The sequence below is a fragment of the Anoplopoma fimbria genome, chromosome 7, assembly GCF_027596085.1.
Source record: "Anoplopoma fimbria isolate UVic2021 breed Golden Eagle Sablefish chromosome 7, Afim_UVic_2022, whole genome shotgun sequence".
Lineage (NCBI taxonomy): Eukaryota > Metazoa > Chordata > Actinopteri > Perciformes > Anoplopomatidae > Anoplopoma > Anoplopoma fimbria.
The window spans coordinates 12,986,436-12,998,858 of NC_072455.1; the positions used below are offsets into that span (position 1 = coordinate 12,986,436).

A 12,423-nucleotide genomic window follows, 5' to 3' on the forward strand; every position below is an offset into this window, starting at 1 on the left:
TATTGAACATCTTAGACGGGGAGTGTAGAGAAAAACACCGTCTTAAACTAAGTGCCACTCTCCATCCAACAGAGAGCCTGAATCCTCCATTTCCTCGTCCTAATTGTAGATGTGTGGTTCACTGAGCATCCTTAGCGCCATGTGTGGTGGGCAGGCCAATCCCATTGCAGCATCAGCTTGAAGGGGCTTTTGCTGGCTCTGACTAGCCTGAGGTTGGCATTCAAGGGAGGGAGAGAGAAAAAAGGGAGGGAGAGAGATGCTAATCATCTGAGCTGAGGAGAACAAGGCTTGAGAGAGACAGAGAGAGTTGTGCACAGAAAGTGTCTGCCTCTGCCAATGCCACTTTTTGGAGTCAGAATGAAATGCAGCAATAGGATAAGGATCTGTGTTTGTAGTCTGTCTGCCTGCCTCTACAGTTAAGGGACAACAATTACCTCTGCCACTTCCTGCCTTATTAGCCTGGCAGTGAATAGGAAAACTCAGCTGTCCAGAAATACAGCAATATATTAATTTCCAGTAATGTCATTTTTTTTGTGTGACATTTGTTCCAAAGTGGATTTGGACCGCATTTATACAGTTTTGACAAAACCACAGGGGTGTGATGTTAGGCTTTATTTTACATAGTTGATACAATTTTAAAGACATTTAGGGAAATATGCATTTCTTCACAACTGCATTGTTTTTAGACCAATAATAAAATGATTGGGCAACGATGGTGCTGCAATCACTTGCCAATAAGTGCCTCACTGCATATGCCTTTGCACAGTCAATAAATAAAACTTAAATAATGATTAGATCATTTTATTATATCTCACACAAAAACAAATTTACAGTTGACCACCGTTGCCTGCCTTTTGGTACTGTTCTGCTTAATCAATATGCTCCAGTGTATGCAGAACAAAAATAAATATTTTAACAATACAATTAAGTATGGGCTGCTCAGTAAATGTGTAATGACAGACTTGTGGAATCTGTCTTGGTGGAATCTTAGATGACTACAAAACATGCACTCACAAAAATGCACACATGCCAAAACTATGTTGAATTTGCAGACTGCCACAGATTGTATCTCAAAAGCAAAACTGAATTATCTCCGTCTTCTGTGCCCAGTGGTCTTAATGAATATGAAACTCAATTTGCACTGGCCCCCCAGATCAAATTTTAATTTGTTTTTTATTCTTCTCCCTCTCTGGATCTTGATTATAGCAGCGTGGTAAGAGGTGGGTGTGGACTTGGAGTATTTGTCCCCACTCTGCACTGCACCCGAGGGTTGAACATGTCCATAACTAAACCACCAGTACCCACCCGGGTTCCAACTGCCGCAGACGGACAAAATGCTACATTAGTATTCAGACGACATCAGACATCTGGGCACAACACTCACTGGACAGAGCTAGACAAGCGCGCACACACGCACGCACGCACACACACACACACACACACACACACACACACACACACACACACACACACACACACACACACACACACACACACACACACACACACACACACACACACACACACACACAACCATTGTGTACCAAAGGGTAAAATATTTACCATTGGATTGGTCAGAAAATGTTTTATCGTGACTGTGTGAGAAGGACTGCATGTTTTTCTCCTCAATGCATGCTTAACATTCTGCTGTGTTGATTACTATTCCACATTCATAAGGCATAGTAGGTACTGCAGCAAGACAAAGCTAATTATTAGGAGGCGAGCGATAACACTGACACATCACTAAAGCGGGAGTTGGCTGCTGCAAAGTGCTGTGAGCTAGAGTTTTTAGCTCATTTTCTCACTGTTTGTGTGAGGCGTTGATACGTCCCATTAGTCTGTCCATCTCTGCTATCATCCCAATATCCCAATCCTGTACCTCACCCATGTCCTTCACTTCCTTTGATTCCAAATGAAATGCAGATAGAAAGCTAGCGTAGGGTGGCGTGTCAGCATATTCACAGATAACGCATCCAATCCGAGTTTTAATGAAAGCCTTCATGGTCCAGAGTACTGTAGGCCTGATACACAACAACATGGAGGATGAAATGGAATGTGCCCAAAACATTGCATCTCCCTCACATAAGTTACTTGAATGAGGAGGTTATTTTGAAACTGTGTGCAATGTGGAAGAGCTAGCTAAAGGAAAGTGAGCCTTTAATAGTCGTGAGGATATGAATTTTACGTCTGCTTCCCGTGTTTGAATGAGACCTTTGGTCGCAATCCACTCAACCACACAGATTGAAAGTCTGATAGGTGTAGCGTTAAAAGCTGGCTGAGGCAGATTAACAAATAATGGGTGAATGAAAAGGGTATAGCCCTGTGCACATGCAGTAGCAAGTCTTTAACTGAAACACCCAGCCCTAAATCTGAATCGCTGCATCTGAGCCACTGCATGAGTCACTTTCACAAAGCTCAGAAACTTGCAAATGACACTGGAACTACTCATTGAATCCTGGATCCTGATAAGGCGGTCAGTGCAGCATGACAACGTTGTACAGTATAATGTTATTCAAACGGAATTTTACCCTAGCTCCCCAACTGGCATTCACTGCAACCTTTTCAAATTTGCATTTACATTGGAGGGTAATACAGTTTATGAGACTAAGAGTTCTGTCTTTCTACAGCAGACATTAAGTATCCTTTACTATACAGTGCAAACAAATTAAAGGTAATGTAGTAGGCAATATCAAATAGCTGCAATGCATAAAGAATGAAAATGAGAGAGAAGGGAAAGGCAGAGAAATAATGAGTTCTGCAGTGATTTCTACTCAACAGTGAGCAGTTCTTAGAAGAAAAGTCTGCACACAAAGGTAGATTAAAAGTAAAAGAGATAATTGGTGGCTTGATTGTCCGTGCGCCTGCTAATGTACGCACGTAGCTAACAGCACAGTGTAATAAAGATGACTGGAACCTTGCAGTCGCTTTGGCATCAGGGCGATTTAAAAGAACATACATAGGTGATACATAATATAAAGTGAAGTCCACTTACCGACTTGAGATGATTCCCCTGTAGAGAAAGAAGAAGCAGAGAGGAAAAAAAATCAGTTCAAAGAGCAAAGCAAAATGTCACTTGAGTACACCTGCTCACCAAAACATGGTTATAAAAAGATGAGGTAAAACAATAATAAATATTCAGACTGAAATTAGCATTAGATGACTTTCCCCGCATAAGCCTCAACAGAGCTTCTAATTGAGATGGTGGAGGAAAACAACTAGCGGGGATGTTAGAAGGCAGCATTCCTATTTTCTTTTTTTAAAACACCCCTTAAAAGGTCATAAAAGGACCTCTCAGGCAACAGCTAACTTTTTTACATTCACTTTCCACTCCTCGCTACTCTGAAAATAACTCCTACCAGGACTCAAACTCGTTAAAAAAATGACTGTGTTGTCAGGTTCTTAAAAAGAAAAAGACTGCATTCACCATGTATTTGTGACTTTTAAAAACAAAACATTATCCAATTAAGTAAGTTTTAAAACAGAAGCCACCTAGCCAAAAGGGATAACAAGAAGAAGAAATAATATGAGGCAAAAATAAAAGAGACCAATTATAAAAATCTGGAATTCAACAATTCAGTGGAATAAATGTGCAGATAGTATGTAATAGCTTTTAATAAATTGATCAAACATCAGAGTAGGCCTAGATTCTGCCTCCTGTCCCCTCCTGAAAGAACGACATGGCACATGGACATATGATGGCTCAGGTAGACTTCACACCGCACAGTTTCTGTCAGAGTCACAAATGATGTGATAGATTGAGAAAGAGCAAGAAAGAGAGCTACGGATGGGTAGCAAGTTCTAAAGACATCCAAAGGACCACCCAATACCTCTCCACGCTGCTTAATGAAATGGGAACACAGCCCGGCTCATTCTCCTTTTGGATCCCTTCCAATGTTCAATAGATGATGCAAAAGTGAAAGAAAAAAATTAATAAGAATGCATAATTTTCATCTGAAATATCGATCCAAGCTGTCAGGTCGGAATCCTAATTAAAGATTGGAGCTGTTGGCAGGTGTTACCTATTAAAGCAAGTGTATAGTAGGTGTTAAGATCAATTCATGGTGGAGGTACATACAATTAACTTAAGAAACTTTTTCCAGGGAAGTTGAGTTGTACACGATGTAGAATGTCTCCACTTATTTATATATATATATTATATATATATATATATATATATATATACACACACATATACACACTGTATACTGTAGACTACGTAACACCTGCCAACAGCTCTGATCTTTAATTGTCTTGGACCCATGTGTCCCTTTGGTTAGTGATCTGCTTAACATTATACTAGTTGCAAAATTTTCCAGGAGATTTGTAAAAAGCTTTTATTAGAACTACTGCATTTTATGTGTTTCTCTGCTCTTAAACAATGTTTGTGATCTGTGATGAGACGGCAGTGGATGATTACTGATGTTTGTCATTTCCCTTTCGGTTTATGACCTTTAATGCATACAATGTTTTTTTAGAAACACAAGATGACATTGTAATGTGAGTAACCTTGAATCATTGGATAAATAATGAACTGCATTTATGCAGTGTAGTTTATAGACAACAGCATGTCACATCACAATATGTTAACTACACAGGGGAAGAAAGAAAACCTTTAAGCAATGTAAAGGTTTATAATATTTGAATGGCTGAGAGTGAGTGTACAAAGATACAGTTTGAGCTCAGATGCAGTGTAACAGGAGAGGGAGATTTACACCTCGCCCACTGAGCGGCCGATTAAAGTTCCCTCACACTACATCACTGCCAGCCATGAACAAAGTGGCCCACGATAGGCAGCCTTCCTCACTGGCTAGATGGCCACCATTCTAAGTCCAAGGTGAAATGAAGCCTCGTCAGTCCCAACACATGGAGGAGAGCAACAATCCAAGCCAGAGCAGATGGAGCACAGGGCACTTTGCCTCGCAGTGCCGACATTGTTCTTGATCCACCAGCCCAGGCACAAGAGTGGAGGCAGTGCTTAAATGTCCACAGTGGTGGATGAAGGCAAAGGAAGAAAAGGTGCCAGAGGAATGAACGCAATCAATAGGTCTGAGTCTCCCAGGCCTTGTTTGTTAATATCCGGGATTTAGACACAGATATGTAGCGCTCCCGAGTGGTATCAGCAGCCCGGCTTGTTCTGACATCAACAAACATGCTCTACACACAGGGGTATAGCCAATGACGGGGACATAGGAAGTGAGTGTGTGTGTGTGTGTGTGTGTGTGTGTGTGTGTGTGTGTGTGTGTGTGTGTGTGTGTGTGTGTGTGTGTGTGTGTGTGTGTGTTTGTGTGTGTGAGACAAAGGGGCAGATAGCACATGAACAGATAGCCGGTCAAACATAGCTCATCTATCGTGGCTTTACACTTGTCCCAGGCCACAGCGAGCACACAAGAGGAGACCAAGATGTACAGAGCAGCATAGATGTTTTAATGTAATATCATGGCAGCTAAAGTAATGGCAGCCATGTCATCCTTACAGGGCGAGACACAGGGATGGGGCGACCATGTTTTACTGATGATATGTCACACTGGAGAGCTGATAAGACCCAGGGGCAGAGCTGTAACGTCTCTAGTGACCCCCTTGGTATAGTAAATAACCCCAGCTCGATGGCATCAACAGTTTAGGGATGCTCAGTATTTCATGAGGGAAACGTATTGAGATTAGGGCTGGTAAGCTGTTTGTTGGCTTATCTAAGAGCAGCCAGTATCCACACTGTGTACACTGTATGATATGATACCCCTTATTACACTGAACAATGCATGTATGTTTTTGTGACCGTAGTGCCATCACTGGAAAAAAAGAAAAATGACCCCAACCCCCAAAACCACCCCCTTTTTCCCCCTTCTTTTCAGTGTCACAGCTGAGAAGTAGTGACCCCTGTCTGATGTGGATTTACACTCTCCACACCTCTCCCTCAGCGCCACTTAGCTGTCATCCCTGCTTACCCATATGTGGAGAGAGAGAGGAGCGTGGAGGGAACATGACACATGAGAATGAGTGAGTTGCAGGGCACCAGCGCACACACACACACACACACACACACACACACACACACACACACACACACACACACACACACACACACACACACACACACACACACACACACACACACACACACACACACACACAAAGAGGAGAAGAAGAATACAAGGACACATTTAAGGGCACGTTTCAGATTGAGCTCACTGTTAGAGATAGTTAGCTTATGGTTAGTTGCTTGCATGTGTTTTTGTTTGTGGTTTTTGTTTGTCATTGGATTGATAGATGGTAAAATATTATTGTAAAAACACAGTTAAACTTGCTTCTTTGTAACCCACCCATGGAATATAGCTTATGTATATTTTTGGCCTAGACTTCAACTTGCATGTATAATGGTTGAATTCACATTTTGCTTTGCATGCAGGATTTTCCCTTTTTTCACATAGTTAATTAGCATTGGGGGCCTGAGATCCGATTGTAGTTGTTGTGCATATAACAATAAAGAACTTGAAACTTGGAGCTGGATATTGTCCAATTTACTGGTCCATAGTTGAGCTGATTAGCCTACTGTTTTTTACCTTTGATGTTAAAATTGGTGCTAGCAGCAGTTGTTAGATTGATAGTAAATCAAGTTTAAATGCTCAGTCGTGTGGTTGACCTCCACACTGTTTTAGAATGGATCACACATAGAAGCATTTGCATTTTTTGCTAATGCCTTTTGCACTGCTCATAGCATTAATGGCACAGGTGTAACAAACAGAGATAACCATTAGAGACCCCATCATTTCAAATTAGAAATGATTGATTAACTGAATAATTAAAATCAATAAATTGTGAAAATGTAGCTTTTTAGGTTTGGAAAAAAATAAATTCTAAAAGTGTTGTTCATTTAAGAAGATTATCTTGCTGAAGAAAAGGAGTAAATATCATAATATCATATATATGTTTGCCACAGAGCTTATTTTCTACAATAATCCAAATTCAATGGAAAATATTCCATTGACTTTTTTTTTTTACGATGGAAACTGCTAGAACTAGGACTGATGCAACCATTTTTCAACTCTGACATTTTTTTACAATGAGATAAAATAACACATTTATAGTGCTCGCTGTTTAGGAGACTCGTAGGTACTTATAGAATCCATTTTCATTCAGATATGTTTGAGTTAGTGGTCACAAGGCCCCAAGAAAACCACCATGGCAGTATTCCCTCACCCAAATGTGACCTAATTTGGGATGTTATTCAATGCCTGGTTAGGATTCATTAGGTTATCTGGTTTCATTTGAGACCAGCTCTAAGACTTGGCCTGCTACAGCCTCTTCGAGACAGTAACGCCTACAAACGGGGACTGGCGGGTCTCAGAGGGTTAACAATGGCTCTGTGTCACTTAAGTAGTAAGCCATGCCCTGGGTCAGGGTAATCAATATCAGGGCCTGGAACTGGGGATTCTAAGCTGAATCCAATCATAACTAAACGGTGTTAGCTGCCCTTATTAACTTGCTATGCTACTTCTGAAAAACAGATGAGAGGTAAAGACAGAATGACAGTGGGCCTGAGGCAGTATCAAGAATCACATATTAGGAATCAATGAATTCCATCAAAAACTCCAACTATGAGCATGGCTCCACTTGAACTATTTAACTATTAATAGTTCATCTCACCACCATGCCTCTGTCTACTGACATTGAACAATAGGTAGAACTGCTCCTGGCGTTGTCTTTTGCAATTTGAACGGTATCTACACTGAAATAACATTGTCATGCATCTACAAGACTCTCCTCCCATGCGATGGGCAAAGTATAGAAATAAGAAAGTGCATTTACCGAATCCTCAAGAGACTGGGGGAAATATCTTTACTCATACTCTCACAGAGAGGGGACACCCCAACTGTTGAAATGCCTCTGTGCTTATTTTCCACAACAGTGAGCAAAGGGAAAGCTGCTGGCATTCTGCCTTGATCAAGATTGTATTACTGGTGGATTTCACCTAATAAGATAAATGGATAGAAGCAGAGGGCTATCCACACCACTGTGCTCTCTTGAGCTGTGTAAGGAATAAAATACCCTGAAATCCCATACTAGAGGTTCACCACAGAGCATGACCACCTGTGCATGGTTTACGCCATTGAAATGGCTCGACTGTTACCTTAGAAGGCTCTTATTAAAACCAAATAAAATATTGTTTCAGTGAAGAATAATATTCATCTGCTGGATGAAACACAAAACTGTAAAAGTTGACTGTATATGAATGTGCCTCCATGCAGTCTTTATAATATTGATAACGTGGAACCATGCACAGAGCTGTCCACTGAAGGGAGGCAGGCAAATATGGCTGCATATATATGACCTAGAATTATTACTTTACAGTTATTCTTTATGCTTTTCATCAGTGCCACCAGATTGGATAGCGCACAAAATTATACACAAACATGCCGGTTCTAGGTCCAGTTTCGCTGCAGTTACGGACCTGCAGGAGCATTGGCGGGAGGTGGAGGGCTCATTGCCCAGCAGCAGCGGCTCCACCTAAAACCAGGAGCAGAGCTTAACCACATATCCATGCTAGTCCCAGTTGGGAGCCCAGGTTGGTAGTGTTGGGCCCTCTGGAGGGATGAGAGGCAAAGGAGAAGCAGAACTAGGACTGAGTGGGGCAGACTGTCTGACCAGGCTGCAGTGAAATGAGAGGTTTTTATAAGGGGGAAACTGGTACATGGAAGGTGGGTAGTATAGAGAGAAAGCTAACTGAAGTGTAGTAATCATGTGTATATGTGCTCTGCTTTAGCCAGGGTAACTTTGGCAGTGTCTAAGTGTGTGTAAATACTTTAAATACAACACGTTACATTAAATTATATCCAAAAGTTGTGTGCAAAAAAAAGTGTTGCAGTAGTTTGCTGTCCCCTGCTTGTTTCACTGAGGCTTCACTGGTTTTCCCATTACCTGCTGTCAGATATTTAACTGAACTATTTGACATCCCTAGTCGGTATTAGATAAAACGTCACGGAGATTACTAATAAGCTACAGTCACGTTGGCTTTACAAAGTTTGACATGAAGTCAAGTGTTGATCCAGCCAAGTGCTAAGAACGTGATGTGCCTAAGCTACAGCATTTGAAGTGGGGCTTTTAATCGGTAACAGAGCAAAGAGATCAGCATGTGACATTCAGTGCCTCCCTTTAATTTCCCCTCAAGATATTACTTAAACATAATCATCCACTGTCTGGCCTGCACATAACATTATCTGCTTCAACATAACTTGTAAACGCATCTATGTATGTAATAAATGAATGAGAGGCAAAGATGGCAAAGAACTAGATTTATTTCTATATTTTGAGTTATGTAACATTTTTATTCCATTTGTGTCACTGTGACTGCTGAGAGGTGCAACAGATTTATAGAGACAGGGACTCCCTAATGGCTCAATATTTCCCTTTGAGAACATGACTTCAACACTTTTTAGTGTGGAAACGCACATGGCCATGCGAGCTATCAAGACGACTTCAAAAGAACATTGATCCTCACAAAGGGGAAAATTATTGCTGACGCAGCAAGTTTAATGAAACTTTTCAGTGGTGGTATGCATTGTATCAGAGAAACATTTTCCCACGCATTATAACAGTGAAATGTAAGAATGATTTAAAATGTATGCTACACTGACTTTCAAAGCAGTGCTTTTGAACAGGGAATAAGTGAATAGATGAATTAAGATAGATTCCTGAGCATTAGTTCCCATTCTACCTCTTTATCTCTGCTTTGCTTCAACAGTCCCTCACTACTACTCTTACCCTCCACACTCCTTTTGCTCTCTTATTATTATGTTTTTCTTTAAGACTAGATATATCCACATGTGCAGTGAGAGTCACAGTCCACAGTTATCTGCACAGCACTTTCTTTTTTTTTTAGGATGAAAGCAAAGGAAAGGCAAGGTACTGCTGTTGAAGTGTAATTATTGTAAAATGATGTATGTCCTTTACAGAAGGGATCACCTCAGGGAAAGGTTGCCTTCATTTAAAAAACAAGTCATTAGCAAGCAACTCACATTCACCCCATGGAGGGTCAGTGTTTGTAAAGGTCAGGCCAGTAGACCAAGCATGCACCTTACTAGGTACAGTATGCACTCACACAATTAGCACTACTCCACCATGTTGCGAATAAATTGTAATCCAAGTCATTTAAAACAAACATCCCGAGTAACAGATGACATTTTTATTACAGTAACGATAATCATAACCTGGAGAAGGTGGTTTTATCAGTAAAAAACACTATCTGGGTCAGATGAAGAATGACCCTTGTAGTATCATCCTTCAAAGAAATAACAGGAGAAAAATGAAGGAATAAAGAAAGCCCTGAGGCCATGTGTGCACTATCATATCCTACCCCAGGGGTGTGCTATTGTTCTTTTTCCTCTTCAAAAAAAAAGAAAGAAGGAACAACGTGCTTTAACCCTGAGAAGCAAAAAACAGTTAACGTCTGCCATGCATCTCAATTCTGCTGCTAAGCTAATTGGAACGGGAGCTAGGCTCACCAGAGAAGGCTCTTTGGACCAAGGCCCCTCTGCCAATGCCAGTGTCAACTGCAACCCAGCCTATCAGATATCCATCTGAAGACATGAGATTGGGATAAACCACTGGTCAGGGAGGACTCAAGAAAAAAAAAAAGAAAAGAAAGAAAGCTCACTTTGATAAGCCTTAGTTTGCCAGACAACATGCAGAAAGGGGCAACTCTGACTACTTTCACTAGAGTTGCCACAAAAAGCCTAGAATTGTTTTGATTTTGTTTTAATTATTATTTTATTTTTTCTAACTAATAACAATTTGTGTCGTACATAAATAAATTCAAATTGGCTGAATAAATCTAATGAGAGACTGAAGTTTTGAATAAAACATACAAATAGAGGAGGAACTTTGTGTTCTCTATCATCTTTTTTTAAAAACTCTCTGAGCAGATAATGTTATGTGAGTTGTCTAATAATCAAGGTCAATATGGTATCTTATAAGCAGGTTAACGGTCTTGATTTGGGGGCATCTACTGGTGAGGTTGTAGATTGCAACTAACTGAAACTTCTACCATGTACCAAGCATGTAGGAGAACTCTGGGTCCGAATGGAAAACGTGAAAACATGAATGGCCCCATTTAGAGCTAATGTTTGGTTTGACCATTCTGCACTTCTGTAGAAACACGGTGGCTGGCTCTGTTAAGACTACACACTCTGTATGTAGATATAAACAGCTCCATCTAAAGTCACTAAAACACAACAATTCTACTATAATAAGTTGATTATAAATGAAAGTAAAAAAATATAATAATATATTAAATTTCTGCTGATAGATCCATCTAAATGCTACACACTGTTCTTTTAAGAGGCTATGTCAATCCTATATGCATAACGTGCACCCATGTCAAAAGAGAGGGAGGGGGCCCCCCAAAGAATTCTCATGTTATAGGCCCAATATTTTGGTGAAATACCCCTTTGGTTCCTGCTTGGGCAAGTTAAGTTTACGTGAGGGCAATTTGAGGGAAAAACTGGAGAAAGTGATTGACCAACTGAAGAAAGGGACCAACATGTGATCTGCTTCCCTCAAAGCACATTTGATCGTCTAGGCACAGAACTCATATGTGTGGACACATTGAAGTTTTTGCAATATAACTAAAGGTCCTTCAAATTCGGACAAGAGAATGCATTGTTTGTCTTGGTCAATTCGACGGAAAAATATGTGGTATTGGGGAACTTGCTGAAACTGTGTTTACTTTGGGCATCACAACCAACTGGTAAATAGGCTTAGTTATGCATATCAATCTGTCAATAATTGTCAACCAGCCTTGAAAAGTGTGTGAGAAATGAACAAAAGAGAAGCAGGATTCAAGAGGCAGCAACATGCGGTTGACGGACAAGTTACTTTTGCCTTCCCATTAATGTGCTTTGTGCTTGTACTGTATATTGACTGAACAGAGTCAGAGAGTTTGTCCACTCGCCTATCTTGTCCTTGCATTTCTAATGGAGAGAAGCATACAGAGTGTAAGAGCATTCACTACACCACCAGCATGCCGGTATGCTTATTTTCTCTGTGGCATTTACAAACACCCCCCCCCGCAATTCATGTTTAACTTTTGATCATAATCCAGGGTCATTAATTGAATCCTGAGCATTGAACCAGGGTTAAATACTCGCTTGCTGCCACCACTGCCAGTGCAAGGTAGGAAAACAAGTGGGAGAGGGAGACTGTAAATCAGATCAGCTTCACCTGAGATGTTTGTGAAAAGATGATTTTTTTGAAATATGGCAGTCTTTAGTCTTTCATGCAGATTGTCTGTGTCCAGGCCCTTATTACATGGCCAAAGCTCATCAATTGCCATTTAGCTTGGTGTGAAACTTAACTTTTATACAACTTTAAAGATGTAGGTGTATATATCTACTCACATGCAAAAAATGCCAATGTGTTTGTTTGTATTTG

At 40.6% G+C, this 12,423-nt stretch overlaps 1 protein-coding gene across 1 annotated transcript in view; it reads right to left on the bottom strand.

Annotated features, from left to right (window-relative positions):
* nrxn2b (neurexin 2b) overlaps positions 1-12,423 on the bottom strand; it is a 570,846-nt gene that overhangs the window by 440,795 nt on the left and 117,628 nt on the right. Inside the window, 1 exon segment of the mRNA XM_054600957.1 lies at positions 2,993-3,010. Coding sequence (XP_054456932.1) covers positions 2,993-3,010 — 18 coding nt within the window.